The sequence below is a fragment of the Myotis davidii genome, unplaced genomic scaffold (assembly GCF_000327345.1).
Source record: "Myotis davidii unplaced genomic scaffold, ASM32734v1 scaffold223, whole genome shotgun sequence".
Lineage (NCBI taxonomy): Eukaryota > Metazoa > Chordata > Mammalia > Chiroptera > Vespertilionidae > Myotis > Myotis davidii.
In genome coordinates this window covers 1,236,968-1,254,995 of record NW_006294609.1, presented here as the reverse complement: position 1 = coordinate 1,254,995, position 18,028 = coordinate 1,236,968, and the positions used below count along the sequence as shown (strand labels likewise).

At 46.9% G+C, this 18,028-nt stretch overlaps 1 protein-coding gene across 1 annotated transcript in view; it reads right to left on the bottom strand.

The window, feature by feature from the left end:
* The window catches only part of PI4KA (phosphatidylinositol 4-kinase, catalytic, alpha), an 85,625-nt gene that overhangs the window by 47,830 nt on the left and 19,767 nt on the right, over window positions 1-18,028 (bottom strand). Inside the window, exons 10-19 of the mRNA XM_006768959.2 lie at window positions 17,570-17,666; window positions 15,560-15,751; window positions 14,856-14,956; window positions 14,111-14,240; window positions 12,686-12,818; window positions 11,621-11,716; window positions 11,079-11,262; window positions 9,189-9,292; window positions 6,929-7,097; window positions 4,358-4,408 (exon numbers count right to left, since the gene is read on the bottom strand). Of these exons, the coding sequence (XP_006769022.1) occupies window positions 4,358-4,408; window positions 6,929-7,097; window positions 9,189-9,292; window positions 11,079-11,262; window positions 11,621-11,716; window positions 12,686-12,818; window positions 14,111-14,240; window positions 14,856-14,956; window positions 15,560-15,751; window positions 17,570-17,666 (1,257 nt within the window). The remainder of the gene's footprint in view (window positions 1-4,357; window positions 4,409-6,928; window positions 7,098-9,188; window positions 9,293-11,078; window positions 11,263-11,620; window positions 11,717-12,685; window positions 12,819-14,110; window positions 14,241-14,855; window positions 14,957-15,559; window positions 15,752-17,569; window positions 17,667-18,028) is intronic.

Below are 18,028 nucleotides of genomic sequence, written 5' to 3'. Positions count from 1 at the left end.
GGCGCAGGGAGACCCTCAGATGTGCTCCTGTCTGGTTTGATAAAGGACATCTGAGGAATAAACTTCTGGATTCTTCGCTACCTGGGTAAGACAAGTGGAATCCAAAGAGGCTGTTCAGAATCCAAGAGTGCTGGGGACGGTGGGCCGTGCCAGGGAGAGCATGGCAGCTTTGTGCGCGCGGCTGTGCAACTGTGACCCCGACAGGTCAAGATGCTGCTGCAGTGAGTGGTGTGGCCAGGGTTCAAGTGTACGTTGGCCTGACTCCAGGGTCACATGTGGAATCTTGTCACATAGGGCCTCTGACCCAATGAGACCAATACCAGTCATGGGGGCAGCGAAAGAGGAGGACCTAGTGCTCCCCAATGTTGGGGGCACTGTGATGGGTATACCCTGTGTTGTCTCACACCGACCCTGACAGGTTCGCACTGTTATCACCTTTTTGCAGCTGAACAAACAACTAAAGCTCACAGTGGTAAAATGACCTTCCTCAGGCCTGAATTCAAACCCAGGCCCTGCTTTCGCTGCTAACCCTCTCGGCCTGCTCTCTTCCCAACTTCCTGCCCCAGGGCCTGCCTCTGCCTCCACCATCTACTGACAAGTACGGGGCTGAGACCAAATCTTTCCTTGTCACATCCTCTTGATCGCTAGGTGAAGCCTGAGGTTGCACCTTGAATTCCTTCTCCAATTTGCTTCTACACTGTTCTTCTCTGGTGTTTGACTTACATTCCTCATCCTGCTGCTGGTTCCTCCTGCTCCTCCTATTCCTACATTTAGCTGCTTCAACAAACTTTGCTTTTAGCCCTTTGTCACACCTGTCCTACCCAGAAAGGCAACCGCCTCACTTCATTTGGCTGCCCCACCTCGGCTGGAGCCAGCGCAGGCTCCTCTATGCCCTGACATCCGCACAGGCCGAGGCCCTCCACTCTGCATGCTTTTCATTCATTTACATCCACTCACAATGCCCCTGGATCCCCTCTTTCAGAAACTAGCTGACCCATGTTTCAAGGCAGTGGGGTGTTAGTTCAGAGCACAGACCCTGGGCCATGCTGCCTGGGTTTAAATCTTGGCTCTGACATTTAGTAGCTGTGGGACTTAGAGGCAAATTCTGAGTCTCAGTTTCCCCATCTATAAAGCAGGGATAATAACAGTACCTATCTTACGAGGCTGTTGTAAGGACTGAGTTAATGCCTGGAAAGGGTTTAGATCTGTGCTTAGTGTTTAACAAGAGCTAGGTAAGAACTTCCTGTTACTATCTTCATCCGAGACAGTGTCTAGCCCAGGGGTCCTAACGGGGGCCTTGGCTGGGTTTCTCCCACTTCACTTCCTGAGGTTAAATCTAACCCTTGTGAACAGAGGCATTTCTATGGAGGAAGAGGGCACAGCTTTCAAATGGGGTCCATGACCTAAAAATTGTTAGTCCATAAACCTCATTTTACAGGCACTGAGAAAATAGTGGCACAGGTCAACTAGCTCTAAGTGAAGGGCACAAATGTTTTTCAAGCAGGAGGCACATGTTATTAAATCACTACTTCATGACAATGGAGCAATCAGGCCTCTAGAAGAAACTTTCAAAATGCTCAATTAGCCTGGTTGGCATGGCTCAGTGGTTACGCATTGACCTATGAACCAGGAGGTCACGGTTCCATTCCCAGTCAGGGCACATGCCTACATTGCAGGCTCGATCCCCAGTGGGGGTTGTACAGAAAGCAGCCGATCAATGATTATTTCTCATCACTGATATTTCTATCTCTCTCTCCCTCTTCCCTCTTCTCTGAAATCAATAAAAAAATATATTTTTAAAAATGCTCAATTAACTAATGAGCTAGACACCAAAAGAAGCAATTTAGTCAGTGATATCTGTGAAGAAATATTATTCATAAAGTTGCAGGACAAAGGTCACCAAACCTAAGCAGAAAGGAGCCTCAGAGATGACAAGGCCCAGCCTCCAGTAACTCCCTCCAGGGTCCCAAGATCACTGATAAGTAAGTGAACAGCTGCATTAGGAGTGACACCCAGGCTTCCAGCCCCAAACCAAACCCACTGCCACTGAACAATGGAATTCTAGACACTCAGCGATCAAAAGATCCAAAACAGAGTATCTTTTCCTTAAAAATAAATAAAGAAAAAACGAACCACCACAAAACATTAAAAAAAGAAGAAAACAACAACTTTGGAAATTAGTTATCCTAGAAGTCCAAGGGGTAACGAGAAAGCAAATTCGGGAGTCCATGAACTCTGTGCTCTTTGTTGAGCAACGGAATCAAATATTTGTTTCCTTCCCATAATATAAACATTAACCTTTGTTAACATGTCAAGTGCCAAGCCTGTTTAGTCTTCCTTTCCGTTTAGCTCGCGATATCCGATTTTACCGATATCTGATCTTCACCAGTGACTGACGAGGTCTGGACAGAAAGTACAGTCAGTCACCGGTGACTAACATGGCGCTTAACGTGTTAAACTACAATACTTATCCTATTCACATAAAAGGTCACTGCAGCAGAGGAAACACGTATTTTAAGTATATTCTAGCCTGTCATTGCTAACACCTGTGCCTACCCTGACCCGGCCAGGACTTCAGGGGGTCATCTTTTAGTGGAGAGGCTGCGATGCTCACTCAGGATCCCACATACAGGACCAGAGGTTCAACCCTGGCCCCGTGACTCTAAAACCAACCTCACCAGTTATCGCTTCCCCAAAGTGCTAAGTGCTTCCTCTAGATTTCTGATATGCTAAACATGTTTAAAACTTCCCAGGCATATGGGTCATAGAATTCTGGCGCACATCAATGCGAGTCTCACCTCAAGCATGCTCCCTGTCTGCCAAAACCTGCTCTTCTGTGGATAGGCCCCCCCACTCCTTTGACCTTGGCTGTGTGATATCCATCTTCTCCCCTCCAACAGGCCAAGAGAGCACCATGGACTTTATACTTTCCCTCCAGGTCAAACGAAGGGCCCATGTGCAATGACACTTCCCAAACACAATTGTGCTACTAACCAATATTAACTATAAAGTGAAAAAATTTATGTTTTAAAAAATTAACCAATGAGGGTGTTGATGGAAAATACCAAGGCAGAAAGAGTTCCAGTAATCCTGAAATCTCTAAGGGCTCTGGGAGAATACCTGCTCGCAGGTATGAAGGCAGTAAGGATCCCAAAGGAACGTGAGAAGTCATCGCGGACAGGCCCAAGCCCATGGGCTCCTCAAACACACCGAGGATGAGGAGGCTGTCCTGACAGAAGTGGCAGGGGAACAAGTGACTCTGCTTCCCCTCCTGAATCATCCACTTACTGGAGGGAGGGACAGGAGAGAAAAGAACAGGCAGAAGGAAGGTGGGCTGGAAGCAGAATGTTCCACAAAATGCAATGTGTCATCTTAAGAGTGAAGAATAATATCCAGTCAGTTACTATTTTTCATCCTCTTGGCCACTAAAATTAGCTCCTAAAGGTCTCCAGATTCAGAATGATGAATGTGCAGATGGTGGTAAGTACAGAAAGTGCTGTGCAGAGATCAGGAGAGGACTCCTGCCTGCCTGACCTCTATGCCCGAGTCACTATGGCAGCTCAGAGGTCAAGGAAGGGATGCACATGTAAGTGCTCAAGACTCAAACTACTAGGGGTGGGTTGAGGTGGGAAGAAACTAGAAGGTAGAAGCAAGGGTGTAACTAGAAAGTGGGTTAACATACTAGAATACGGGCCTGACTTAGGACTGGTAGTTGGGAATGAATGAAAAAGGGAAAAATTACTTTTATACAGATCATTTGAGAAGAAGTGTCTGCTCGTTGAGACAGGAAAAGATGGGACAGGGGCTCTCTATCAGACAGTGCTATGGCAGGGGAGAGGGCCTGTACCTCGACTGCCCACCACAATGGTGGGTGCAGCTGTGCCCCAAAGTGTGCTGTGCCCACTGTGCCAACAATGCCCTCCAGGGGACATCGAGAGCCGAGAGCTGCTGCAACAAGGCTGAGCACCAACCAGCGGCCTAAGGCCTCCTTTTGCAGGAAGGAGTGGGGAAGGAGTTGGAAGCAGGTGCCTGCCTGTATTAGAGGCACCACAGCAGGATGTGAGATATAGGAGAAACCCAGAGTCAGACCATGGAGCTAGGAGCCATGCAAGAGAGAACTGAAGTGGCTTCCCTAGTCAACCTGCTGAGGATGGTCGAGTGAGGCTTAGAGAAAGGGAGTAAGGGGTGTGACCACTCTGGCACATACCTACGGTAGTGGTCAAGTCACATCTACGGAATCACTGGCACCTCAAAACAGCATTTTTCTAAAGGAATTTGCTGTGTGTCACCGTGCAACACTCAAAACATGAGCACAGTATCTAGAGTTTGAAGCCACTCAATTAAAATGAATACTTACCACAGCTATTACAGGAATGAGTACACCTAAGTTCCCCGCGCTGCTCGAAGCCTAGAAAAGAACAGAAATAAGTCAATGATAAGCATGTGTTTATTAAATAAATGAAAAGACACAGTGTTGTGTAAAGCTGGAATTCCTTAATCTAAAAGAAGTGATGGGAGGTATACACAGAGCGAGAGAGATATATAAAAATGCTCATCCAGCATAATTTTAATAGCGAAACAACTTAGATGTCAAACAGTAGAATGATTACATAAATCATGGCACCTCTGCATAATTAAATACCACACAGCTATGAAAAAGACAACTTCCTGAAAAATATTTAATTACCTTGGAAAGTGTCCCAAAAATGTTAAATGCAAAAAAAAAAAAATCAGGATATAAGAGTATACTATGAATAAGTAGTAACTCAATTGTGTAAAATAAATATATTAGTATAACAAATCTAGCAGGAATTCTGTCAAAATATTAACAATGATTATATCTCAGTAGAGGAATTATAGGTACTTTTTGCTTTATTATTTATAGATTTCTATATCTTTTCTATAGTAAACATATAGTAAACATTCTTTCCAAGTTAGGAAAAATTTAGGGGTTACTTAAAAATAACTAAATAGCCCTAGCCGGTTTGGCTCAGTGGATAGAGCATCGGCCTGCGAACTGAAGGGTCCTGGGTTCGGTTCCAGTCAAGGGCATGTACCTTGGTTGCACATTCCCAGTAGGGGGTGTGCAGGAGGCAGCTGATCAATGTTTCTCTCTCATTAAGTGGTTGAGCATCGACCCATGAACCAGGAGGTCACGGCTGAATTCCGGTCAAAGGCACATGTCCAGGTTGTGGGCTCGATCCCCAGTTGGGGGCTTACAGGAGGCAGCAGATCAATGATTCTCTCTCCCTCTTCTTTCCTCTCTGAAATTAATTAAAATATAAAAAATAAATAAAAGAGAAGTTCCCTGACAGACACATAAATGTGGCTAAACTATGGTACACATTCATTAACCAAAGTTCTGGAAGCACATGCCCAACCACATTTGGTTTATTTTCTATATTTACAAAAACATGAATGTGAGGCACTCTTTCAAATGCTTCACACAAATCAACTGCAGCAGTAGCTCAATAAACTCTTGCCTATTCACACTGCAAGACCGGTAAATAGAAACTATTTGCAAAGAAGAGAATTCACAGCCTGGCACCTGGGGATCCCTACATTGCCCTGAGTACAACACCCATCCCCAGCCCATGAGGGCAGGCAGAGGGGAGCAGCCCACAGGCCCCAGGGGGTGTCCTTCCTGGCACTGAGGTCCGATTCCCTAGGAAGAGAAGGAAGATGGCTCCTGACACACCCCTCAGGCAGGTTACAGCCTTTGCTCTCAGGGCTGAGCTACTCTGCCTCATTAGAGTAGCCCTCAACCTGATGCCAAAGGCCTCGCTGGACATGGATGCCGTCTGCTATGCATCAGGATGGGCCTAGCTGTGCACCATTCCGGGAGACTTGAGAAATCAACCACTCAGATCACTGGCAGGAGCCTCGCAGAGCAAGGCTGAATTAGAGTGAAGGGTCTCAGGATTCCTTTTTTCCCTCTCAGCCACGATTTTCACATGAAGGGCTCCTTCTCATTCAGTTTCCAACCTAGCTGTCATGTCCTCAGAGAGACCTTCTCCATCCTCACCAGGCTGCCCGTTTTGTTTTCACCATCTCCTCCCACTAAGCCCACAGGACAGGCACCTTGTCTATTTACTTCCATAGCCCGGGTACCCAGAACAAGGGTTGGGAAACTGGACTGTGGCCAAATCTGACCCACCAGCTGTTCTTGGAAATAAGCTCTATGGGGGCACCGCTGTTCGTTTACTTAATGGCTACGGCTGCTGTTATGCTACTATGGCAGAGCTGAGTAGTTTCAACAGAGACCATACGGCCCACAAAACCGAAAACATGTACAATCTGGCATTTTACAGGAAAAGTGGGCTGACCTCTGCCCTGGGCACATAGTAGCTGAATGGTAACTGTCTAGAGAAAATGAAGGAGGGGAGAGGAGGTACGAGGAGACAAAGGAGGAAGAAGGGGTAGAGGGATTGGCATCCACATGACCTGTCAAAGGAGAGAGGTGATGGGGTAAGAGGCTTAACCTGCCTCAACCTCTCCATTCTGTCTCTTTGGGGGTTGGAGAGCTGACATTTTGACTGTTCCCATAGACATTTCTCCCTTGGACAACCTGCGATTGGGCCAAATTTGGCCCTTCTCATACTGTCACTGTGTTCTGATGACAGCCTCTGCCCCCTGGCTTCTTGATGTGCAAGAGGGGATATGGGGTTGGGGTGATAAGTCACCCTATAACCCTGGACTGGGGGACACAGCTGCCATGAGCTGGAGGCTGTCCAACAAGGAAGCCACCCTCTTATTGACCCCTGCCAGCACCTCAGAGAAAGAAGCTCGCCCCCTTTGTTCTTGCACTGCATCGGCTGTGTTTAAGTCTTTTAACACAGAAAGCAGCATTATTTCAACCAAGATGGAGCCTGAAGATTCCATCTTTAGCAGGACAGCAGGGCGATACAATGGCCACCCTCCTCCCTACCTTCAGGGCGGGCCCCTTCTCGCTGGCCCTCTCGCTGGCACGCTTTCCCTCCAGCCCCAGCTGCACAAACAGCTCCAGCAGGTTCATGAGTAGCTCATCCACGAGGTGCTCATCCTGGATGTTGGCCGCGATGTTAGCCAGGGCGTTGATTACCGCCAGGGAGCAGTGCCTGGGGAGGGGGAGAGAAATGACAGCCACCACCAGGCAGGGACCCCCGCCCCCCGCCACTTCAGCCTGGTGCCTATGAAGAAAGAAGCCCTCCAGAGGAGATGCACAAACCCACTTCGTGAACAGTGGCCTCTGACGGGAAGTCAGGTGCTGCAGAAATGACTGTGACCTCTCTCCTGACATGCATTCAGGGTCTCGGGGGATTCTTTAAGTTCCAGGAATCTGCCTGCTGGGGACTTGGGAAGGTCTCAGAACAATTCCCTCTGAGTGTCGAGGGCCTACTACATAATTAAAAATGAAAGTACTTCCAGATATTTCCCGGACAATCCTCTTTTCCCCCTGAAATTATAGAGAGCCTTAATTCATCACTATCACCCCTAAAACTTTTGTCTGATGATCAGCTTCTTCCCAAAACTGCCTCCGCCCTGGGGCTGATGTTAGTATTGGCTCACATCAGATACTTAGGAAGTGCTAGTGGTCCTGGGACAACCTGCCACAGGATCACACATGCCAGCCCACATAAACTCCAGACACAAAGCCGACATGCCCCCTCAACCAGATGCTGTGAGCCAGCGAGGCTTGCCAGGCTTCTGTGGCCCTGGGGGCAGCCAGACCCTGCCAAAATGCTGAGTGACCCTAGGTGAGTAGCTAACATCTTTGGGCTCAGTATCTTCCTGAGTAAAACAAGGATAATTTCCTCCTCCCAGAGTGCAGGAGGAATTAAACACTCTACATGAAGCACTGAGCACACCGTCTGGCCCCCACAATCTCCGAGGAAACAGCAGCCATATTAAGGCACCCACATCATTAATATGCAAGTTCCTAATAGATGAGGACAATGAATGGCTGTAAATGCTTCCCCTGGTGAGGAAGAGAACAAATCGCTTTTGGTGGCAATATCAGAAAAGGCTTTATGGAAGAGAGGAAACTTGAGCCAGAAGTTGAAAAGCTGGTAGGCGTGGGAACACAGAAGGGCCACGAGCAGCAAGACAGATGTGAGAGTCAGAGGAAAACAGAGCAAAGACAGGGTGGGGAAGGTTCGAGGAGCAAGGAGGTACAGGAGTCACTTTCAGAGCGAGGAGACAATGTGGGAAAGAGGTGTTTTGGTCTGTGAGTCAGTTTCATTGCAGAGATCAGGACGGATAGACTTACTAGTAGAAGGAAGGGGAGGTGAGATGGCCGTCTCCCCAACCCACTCCACAGGCTGTTCTAGTAGACTGGGCTTGTGATGGTGGCAGTGAGAACGCAAAGAATAATGCCAAGAGCTGGCATTTACTGAGAGCTTTCACATATACAATCTCAACTACCCACACAACTGGAGACATTTCATGAATGAGGAAACTGAGGCACTAGCCACACTCGTGCCCACTGAGTTGGATGGGAGAACAGAAATGCCAACAAAGGGGCAATATCTCTTCCTCTCTGCCCCAACCTTCTGCTTTCCTGACTTAACTTCCTTCTTCCTCTCTTCCCTTGATCTGAAAAACTTCTGTGAGATCCTCCAAACATGGAAAAGCATGCCTCCGTCCTTAAGACATTCCCAGTAAGGGCATTGGACAAAGAAACATTCCTCAGTCTTCCAGGGAAAACTGGCCAGACTTTACAAATTCTACCTCTATGAATCTATCCTGAGGAAAGCATCAGAGATGCTCACAGATATGTAGCTATTGTGGTATTCAATGCAGCATTTACCAGCAGAAAAACTGGAAAACTATCTAATATCCATGCTAGGGACTGGTTAGATAAATCAGTGCCGCTATATGAGGCAGTACTACACAGACATTAAAGACGACACGCAGAGGAATGTTTATGGCATGGCTGATGTGTTACTACATTAAAGAAAAATAGGTCACCTGGGCGGGCAATTTGAGTTGCCTGGAGTGGGGGAAGGCAATGAGCACTGAGTTCACTCAGCTCCAGGCGGTGGGCATAAGGGGTTCTCATTTCTCACCTTGTGTATGCACTGATCTGTAGCATATTTTCTTCAGTAAGAAAAAAAGGTTATTTAAAGGACAAATCTCCAAATCTCACATTTTTAAAAGGAGTTAAGTACTGGCATGATCTAAAGCAGCAAAAAAGTCTGAAGAATTACCTATAGCCATGGTCCTTGTAATCTTTAGTGGCCGAGTACACGACAGAACTGGCCTTCACGCTGATCTGCTGGAAGAGATTCCACACTTCCTGATAAATGTATTGCTGGAAGAGAGCAAGGGACACAGTTGTCATGACTACTCCCTGAAAGCCGCTCCTCGGAACACAGAAAAGGCCCCTTTATTGTCATTCAGAGGGAAAGCTCCTGAATCATGAAACATAAGGCCCTACGACCATCCAGAGCACCCATTCCCAAAACTTTCAGCAAGCTTCAAATTAAAGCTAAAAAGGAAACAGCTTTAATTTAAATCCTGTAATTAACATCAACAAGGAATTAATCTAAACTTGGTTCCCTCAGCATTTATGAAACCATTACACTGGTCTCTTCTTTTTTATTATTTATTTATTATTTTTATTATTACTAAAGGCCTGGTGCGTGAATTCGTGCACACTGAAAAGCAATTAATTAGAAGAAATATTTTAATATCACTATTTGCCCTTTCTCTATAATAGAAATGCCAACCAAATTCATGATCGACAATGACAGATCGAAACACATGCGTGTGATTGGCACCAGCAAGAGCTTTATATGTATCACACATGTAGCTAAACTTTTTCCAGCCCAGTGAAGCACTCAAACTTCTCTTTCAGGTAATTGTCAGCAACACAACAGTAAATATCAAGAAGTAGATTATTATCGTAGATCACACAGGGAGAACAAAGGGTAAAACATTTAACTGCAGCAGTGTTTGACTGTATTCTGCGCAGTGAGAAAACCTGAAGTCGTTTTCAAGGTCCACCATTTCTTATTTCTTTTCAGTCTGATCAAGTTTCTAAGCTTTCTAAATCGCCATTTTCCAGCTAATGAAAAGAAAAGGATTCCACCGAGTCTCCTATCTACTTACTCCAGGACTTCTGTGAGGATCAAATGAGATGAGGCACGGGAAAATGCTTCACAGACAGTTTGTTAAAGTGTGAAATGTTTGCACCTGGCTATAAAGTAAGCTGTGTCCCTGGGCTGAAGAAACGGCAGGAGGCTAGTTGTTTCTAGGAAGCTAGGCATTGCTATGTGACATCATTACCCGGCGCCCACAGCCACTGTTTCCGGCTGGGCTGGGCTGTGGGCTGCATTTTGGGCCATGGGGTCTCGGAAGCATCGGCTGCGATTTGGTGGGCTGTCACTCTGGGGTGGTGGCAGGGCCTGTGTCTCACTTTGGGGAAACAGATTATTGCTTTGTGAGCACCAAGTCCGCGGTGCCGTTTCTCTATAAATGGCCAGTGCGTACCACAGCAGCTCCTGCGTTGAGCATCTGCCCCCCTGGTGGTCAGTGCATGTCATAGCAACCGGTCAGACAGTCAGACACTTAGCATATTAGCCTTTTATATATATAGATTTTTTTATCCTAACCCAAGGATATTTTTCCATTGATTTTTAGAGAGAGTGGAAGAGAGAGAGAAGGACAGAAGGACATGTCAATGTGAGAGAAACACATCGATTGGGTGCCTCCTGCACATGCCTGGATCAGGGCCTGGGCCTAGCGTACAAGGGAGAGGGAGAGACAGAGAGAAACATGAATGTAAGAGACATCGTTGCCTCACACACTGGTTCCTGATCTGGGCCAGGTAAGGAGCCTGTAACCGAGGTACATGCCCTTGACGGAATCAAACCTGGGACCCTTCAGTCTGCAGGCCAACACTCTATCCACTGAGCCAAACCAGCTAGGGCTATTCTCTTCTTTTTTAAAAAACCCCTCACTATTCAGAGTTAAGACAGTTGTGAGCATTTACCTGATCTGTAGGGTAAATTTAATCTGTATTTTTTACATTTCTGATAGTCAAAGGAGTTAATGAAGCTTGCTCAGGGTTAGTGGGTGGTTGGGGTCTTCCTTACATTTCCGGTGATAACCAGGCAGCCCAGCTGATCGATGATAAGCACGTCGAGGGGGGAGGGGGGCTGGCAGAATTTCTGCTGCAGGATCTGCAGAATTGGCTCCATGACCTTTGGGGTGTCCCTCAGGGCCACTGCGATGTGTCCCAAGGCTCGAATGGTGTGGTCGGGAATCAAGTGAGCGTCCCTATGGGAGGGAAGAACAGAAGCGCCTTGGAAACAGTCCTCTGGCACACAACAGTGAAATAAAACCTGGAAGCTGCCATGTGGATGTCAGCATCATCACAGTCTTTCAGATGAAGCATTCACCTAAAACTGACAGCCTGGGATCCTTAACCACCAGCAGAAACATAAAGTCCTGGGTACCAGGTGGGAAGACACAGATGTTTCTCTACTCCCAGACATCCCAAGGTGGGTTTCTTCTGAAGTTATGGAACAAAATGCACAGTCCATGTTGTGCAAGAAAGAAGCACAGAAGTGCACAATGCCAGCTACCCCTTTGTGCCCCAAGAGAATAACTGGCAGCCCTCTGAGATGGGACGTACTTGTCACTCTCCTGAGAGATGTAGAGCCGGTTGGAAAGGCTGGCCAGGAAGGCCTCCACAATCACTGCATCCACTGTCAAGCCAGCTTTCAGGCACCTGAATAGCAAGGAAACCCCCACAGCATTAGACATCACAACCACCAGATAAACGTCGTGTTTTGTTTTAACTTTTCCTTTCTCAGGTTTACAAAGTTTAAAGAATTGCTCTGAACAATTCCCCCCAGAAATCTGAGTGAAAGTCATTATACAGAATGAATTCAAAGAACTGCTACAGATTTTGCCCACTTCATAAAAGTATCTGTCAGAAACAGTACCTTCATTATTTTGCCCAGAACAGTTTCCTTCACAATGTCATATTCACCCTAATTCCTGTACTGTTCCTTCACAAAAGTCATTGTAACTGATTCAAAAGACAGATGGTCCTGCCCTAGCTGGTGTGGCTCAATTGGTTGAAGTGTTATCCCATACACCAAAAGGTCAAGGGTTCCAATCCCAGTCAGGGCACGTACCCAGGTTGCAGATTCAACTCTGGTCGGGTTGTGGTCAGGGTGCATATGGAAGGCAACCAATCAGTGTTTCTCACATCAATGTCTCTCTCTGTCTGTCTCTCTCTCTCTCTCTCTTCCTCCCTAAAAATCAATAAAAACATATCCTCAGATGAGATTTAAAAAAAAAAAAAAAGACACATGGTCCCAAGATGGCTGAGGGAATATTAAAATTATATTACCCAGCCAGGGTGGCACAGTGGTTGAGCACTGACCTAGGAACCAGGAGGTCATGATTCAATTCCCAGTTAGGGCATATGCCTGGGTTGTGGGCTCGACTCCCAGTGTGGGGGATGCAGGAGGCAGCCAATCAGTGGTTCTCTCTCATCACTGATCTTTCTATATATAGCCTCCCTCTCTCTTCCTCTCTGAAATCAATAAAAATATATTTGAAAATAAATATATAAAAAATATTAGATACCTTTACAAAATTATAAACATTCCTTATTTTATGAGTTTATTTTGTTTGGAACAGCCTTTTCTTCCTCCCTGGTCACCTGTCCCTTTGCCCAGCCTCCTACCTGCAGATGTTGTCAATGGCAATGTCCCGGAGCTGCTCGTACATGGAGGGCTGGTTCTTCTTTCCTGGCATGACATTTAGGGTCGACTCGGAATGCTCGTTGGTCACACTGATTTTTATATCGTTGCCAGCAACTGAATGTAAAAATTCAAGTAAGTACCTGGTTGAGCCCATCACTTTCCACCCCCACCCCCACACGTGTCTGTAATTCAAACCCAAATAATATGCTAATTATTTTAACTTATAATAGCAATCACTCTAAAGTGATTCAAGCAAACATTTCAGAAACAAAAGTATCTAAGAACAGGAAGGATGAAATAAACATGCTTCAGTCAAAATAGGAAGAACACTGTCCTAGTTGGTTTGGCTCAGTGGATACAGTGTTGGCCTGTGGACTGAAAGGCCCCTGGGTTCGATTCTGATCAAGGGCACATGCCTGGGTGCTCATCCACTAAGCCAAACCAGTTAGGGCCTCTCTCATCATTAATGTTTCTATCTCTCTCTCCCTCTCCCTTCCTCTCTGAAATCAACAAAAAAATATATTTTTAAAATTTTTTAAAAGTCAAAAGGAAGAACACTTAGGTTGCCAAGTGACAAATACATAAAACAGTAACTTAAGAAATGGTTCAGCTTGGCCAGTGTGGTTCATTGGTTAAGCACTGACCTATGAACCAGGAGGTCACAGTTCCATTCCCAGTCAGGGCACATGCCTGGGTTGTGGGCTTGATCCCAGTAGGGGATGTGCAGGAGGCATCCGATCAATGATCTCTCTCCCTCTCCCTTCCTCTCTGAAATCAGTAAAAATATATTTTAAAAAAAATAATGGTTCAAAAGGCCTGATGAGCACCCTTAGGCATCCACCCAGAGGGTTATCTAGCTAACGTGCACAAGCTGATAAGGGTAGGGGCAAGGGTGAGTGAAGGGGCCTTGGAGACAGAGGGACGCCTCTTTGTTCTGGGCTGGGCGAGTCTTTCAGGTTCTTGGATTTTGGGGCTGTGGGCCTATGACCTCATCTGTAGAAACATAATACATTCCCTTGGGGCAAGGGAACTAGATGAATTGTGTACAGAGAGTTACTGGCTCAGTGTCTGGACATGAAGAACTCGCACTTCAGACAACCTTGATGAGAGAAGGGGCCAAAAAAAAAGTGGGACCAGAGAGGGGCCTACTGGGGTGGCAGGTGCTCATGGCAGGGAAGGCAGAGGAGACAAAGGCCTGGAGCCCTGAGGGGGTTATGTAGAGAAAACCGTAAGAAAAGGGAGGAGGAGGAATGAGCCCACGTACAGGAAGACTGCACAGCCCAGACACAAGTTCTCAGTCACAGAACTGTGCTGGGCTCACACAGTCACATGGTCCTTTCCTTGGTGCAAGTGCACAGGGGGGTTGGGGGCTGGAGACACGGCCTCAGGTGCAGCCATCCTGTTACCTGTGTGGTACTGACTGTGATACTTATAGAGCTTCACCAGCACCGGGGACGGAACGACCAGGAAGTCCCGCAGAGACGGCGTCACCGAGTGCACCACCACCGGGAACCTTTCACACAGGCGTCCCAGACCCTGCAACACACCATGACCTGTTACACAGACATGTCCACCCTTGAAATACCCAAGTTTGAGCAGAAACTTCCAAGGTCAAAGCTCCCAAGGGGCCACCCAACCACGGGGCACAAAGACAGGAAAGGGAGATGGTCTTGCATCTCCTCCATCTAGGAGGGAGATATATTGTTAAAGTTTGTCCATTTCTTTTTGAAGCAAATTAGGAGAGAAAGGGTCTAAAACATGATTTTTAAACAACGGCAGACATGGAGTCGCTGGAGTTTCCAACAGATTGAGAGTCTCAGCAGAACAGAGCTGGCACCGCAGATGTTAGGAGACGTCCTCTCATGAGGCCCTCCGGCAACATTGCAGCCCTTCAACTGTGTGCTTGAGAACGGCCTGGCTGGCAGACACAGGGCAGCTCCCCAACAACCCAGCCGCTCCTGGACCCCCACAGAAATCCCAGCACCCTGTCGGCAGCAGCCCCCACTCAGTGGTGAACTGTGTCACACAGGCTCTAGTTCAAGTTCCTACAGACAACAGCTCAGACTCTGGCTAGTGTGCCAACCACAGCCTGAATGGCACACAAGGCCCTATGGATGGGCTCTCAGCATCTCCAGTGCCTGGGAGACTGACCTGCAGACAGCAGATAAGCAAGGGCAAATGCGCAATGATGACTTTGCTGGACGTCTTGGACTGTAGCTTCTCAGACAACTTGATGCAAAGACTTTCTGCACCTAAATTCAAAAATCAGGGGAGGGCACAAACAATTAGCAAAGGGCCAAAATTTACAAAATACTCAGTCAACAATTAATCATATAATTTCACTAAACCCCAGAGACACACTTTTTTGCAGGGTTTATTAAAACTGAGAGGTTACGCCAGAAAGTGTTAAGAAGCAGGTTAACTGAAAGCATATCTCTGCTTCTTTTCTCCTGTTGTGAAAATGCCACCCTGCATGGTGTGACTGCTTTCTCTTCTCTGCTGGCCCTGAGCTCCCTCATCCCTCTGTCCCCACAGTGGTTTGTGAATGGCAGCCATCGCAAGTCTGCTGAATGCTCCCAGACAATGGCAGACGGGGAGTCACTGGGGTTTGCAACAGGTTACAAATCTCAGCAGAAAAGAGCTGGCACCGCAGCCGTCAGGAGACATCCTCTTGTGAGGCCCTCTGGCAAACATCTGCCGCTCTTCACAAGGCACTAAGGTCCCACTTCTCACACAAAAGCCTCAAGAACCAGCAATAAGTAGTGGAGAGAACACAGGCCCTGTGGCCTTGGCCAGCACCATCCTCCCAGGTCCGGACACTAGATGTCCAGGGCATGGCAGGAGCTGATGCTCACCCTGCTCATCCTTCACGGCCCACACCATGAGGTCCACACAGGCGGCGTTTGCCTGGCAGCGTAGCTTGAGGGGGCTCAGCTCACTGTGGATCCGGTCTGCATCGTGCAGAATCTTCTGAAGCTCGCCCTGGCTGGTGTTGAACTGCTCCAGCACAAAATCATGGATCTCCTTCACAAAGGTGGTCGGGAGGTCTGTAGGAAAGAGAGTGGGCATTGCAGCTGGAAACAAAACTGCACCCAAATTCAGGCAGCAGCTGCGAACTTCTACAGTCCTTTCCTCTCTAACAAAAAACCAAGAAGAGCATGTTTGCTGCTGCTGCTGCTATGGTCCCAAGAACGTCCTCAGGGAAGACCTCGGATAGGCCGTGCACAGCTGCCCTCCACACACGTGCCACCTGGCTCTCAGAGCAAATGATCATTTCCCAGTGAAGTGAGAGCCATGCTTGGTTTCAGGCAATCAATATACTAAAACCTGAATATATGAAACACTGAGATTTATCACAATAGAACTGATACAGTTAACATCAGGAAACACTTTAGTGATTTATGTATCTATTTTATATTATCATTCCTTCCAGTTTTACTGAGATATAATTGACATAGATCACTGTACACTTTTAAGGCGTCTGACATAATGATTGCACAAGTGAAGAGTAATTTTTTGAAAGACTGTCAGTTATTAGGTAAGGACAAAAACTGGTCGTAGCCTAAAAAAGAGAATTCCCTGCCTACAGGGCTAAATCTTCAGAGCGTCCAGAATTTGCAGCCTTTTCAAACTCTCATTCTTGGGGCCTGGAAAACTTAGGAGAACCAAAGTGGACACAAGTCAGACCAGTCGAGGCAACACACAGCTCAGGTGGGAAGGGAGGCCACAGGGTTCCTGGGGAGTCAGGCTAAGCTGGGCAGTCCCTGCCGCATTCCTTTGTAGACCTAACTACCCTTTTTGTGGTCACAACCAGATTCAGCCTCCACCTCCCAAGAGCCCTTGGAATCAAATTAGGAAAATGGATTAACTAGATTATGGTACATCTACATAACAGAATATTAAATGGTCATCAAAACTTAAGTTTATGCCAACACCGGTTTGGCTCAGTGGATAGAGCGTCAGCTTGCGGACTGAAGGGTCCCGGGATCGATTCCGGTCGGGGGCATGTGCCTGGGTTGCGGGCACGTCCCCAGTAGGAGATGTGCAGGAGGCAGCTGATTGATGTTTCTCTCTCATCGATGTTTCTGACTCTCTGTCTCTCTTCCTTCCTCTCTGTAAAAAATCAATAAAATATATATATAAAAAAACCCAAACTTATGTTTATGAAGAATGTTCAATAATGTAAGAAAATAGCATAGGAAAAATGTTTTTAAAATGAACAACAACAACAAAAAGACTGGAATAAATTGCTAAATGTGTGTGTGCTACACTATTCAGATATTATCTCTGCCCTGGCTAGGTGGCTCAGTTGGTTGGAACATCGTCCATACACCAAAAGGTTGTGAGTTCAATTCCCAGTCAGGGAATATACCTAGGTAGCAAGTCAGGGTTCTTCTGGGAGGCAAATGATCGGTATTTCTCTCTCACATCAATGTTTCTCTCTCTCCCTTCCTCTCTCAAAATTCAATAAAAACACATCCTCAGGTGAGGATTAAAAAAATACATATTATCTCTGACTTATAAGATTATGAGTACCTCATTTTCTTTTTTGTCACACTTTTTTAAATGTCTAAAGTGGACATGTTAAACTGTTGTATGATCTGGACAATACAACATGTCCATTTCAGAAAAACATCTGAGGAGATAAACCCATCAAAGAAACCATCATTGACAGCACTCGGGGCATACAATTATGGACATTATTTTTTTTTCTTAGTTGCTTTTTCTCCAACATTTCTATGACATGACCACGTCTTGCCTGCGTTTTTAAGTGCCCCCAGCAGAAAGGAAGCACAAACCTGAGGCAGTGGCCCTGAACCCAGTCTCACTGAATTCACACACGTGAAGGTGTGCAACGTCCTCACCTTTCATGTAGTACAGAGTGTCACGCAGCATCTTGAACATGGCCACATAGAGGGGGTCACTGAACGTGGTGTAGTAGAGATCAGCGCTGGGGTTGGCCTGCGGGAAAGGCAGAGGCACGTGACCAAAGCACCGAAACCCTCCTCAGGGCCTCCACCTTTGTGGGGAGACCCAGTGAAGTCATCCTTACACACGTGACTTCGCATTATAAATGGAATAACCGTTTACCATGATTCACGACTTGGAGCACTTTAATTACTCTCTTCACCCTCTTAAGCATGAGGCAGAGGAAAACAGGAGGCTCACATAGTCCAAAGATGCCAGCAGGGGAGCAGCCACCTGACCCTTCACCTCCTCTTGCTGAAAGCTCACGGTCTTTGAAATCAGGGGGACACAGGGAGTGGAGGAGGGGAGGGACAGACAAAGGACCACCAGACCACGGGACTCAACCCTGCCCACCC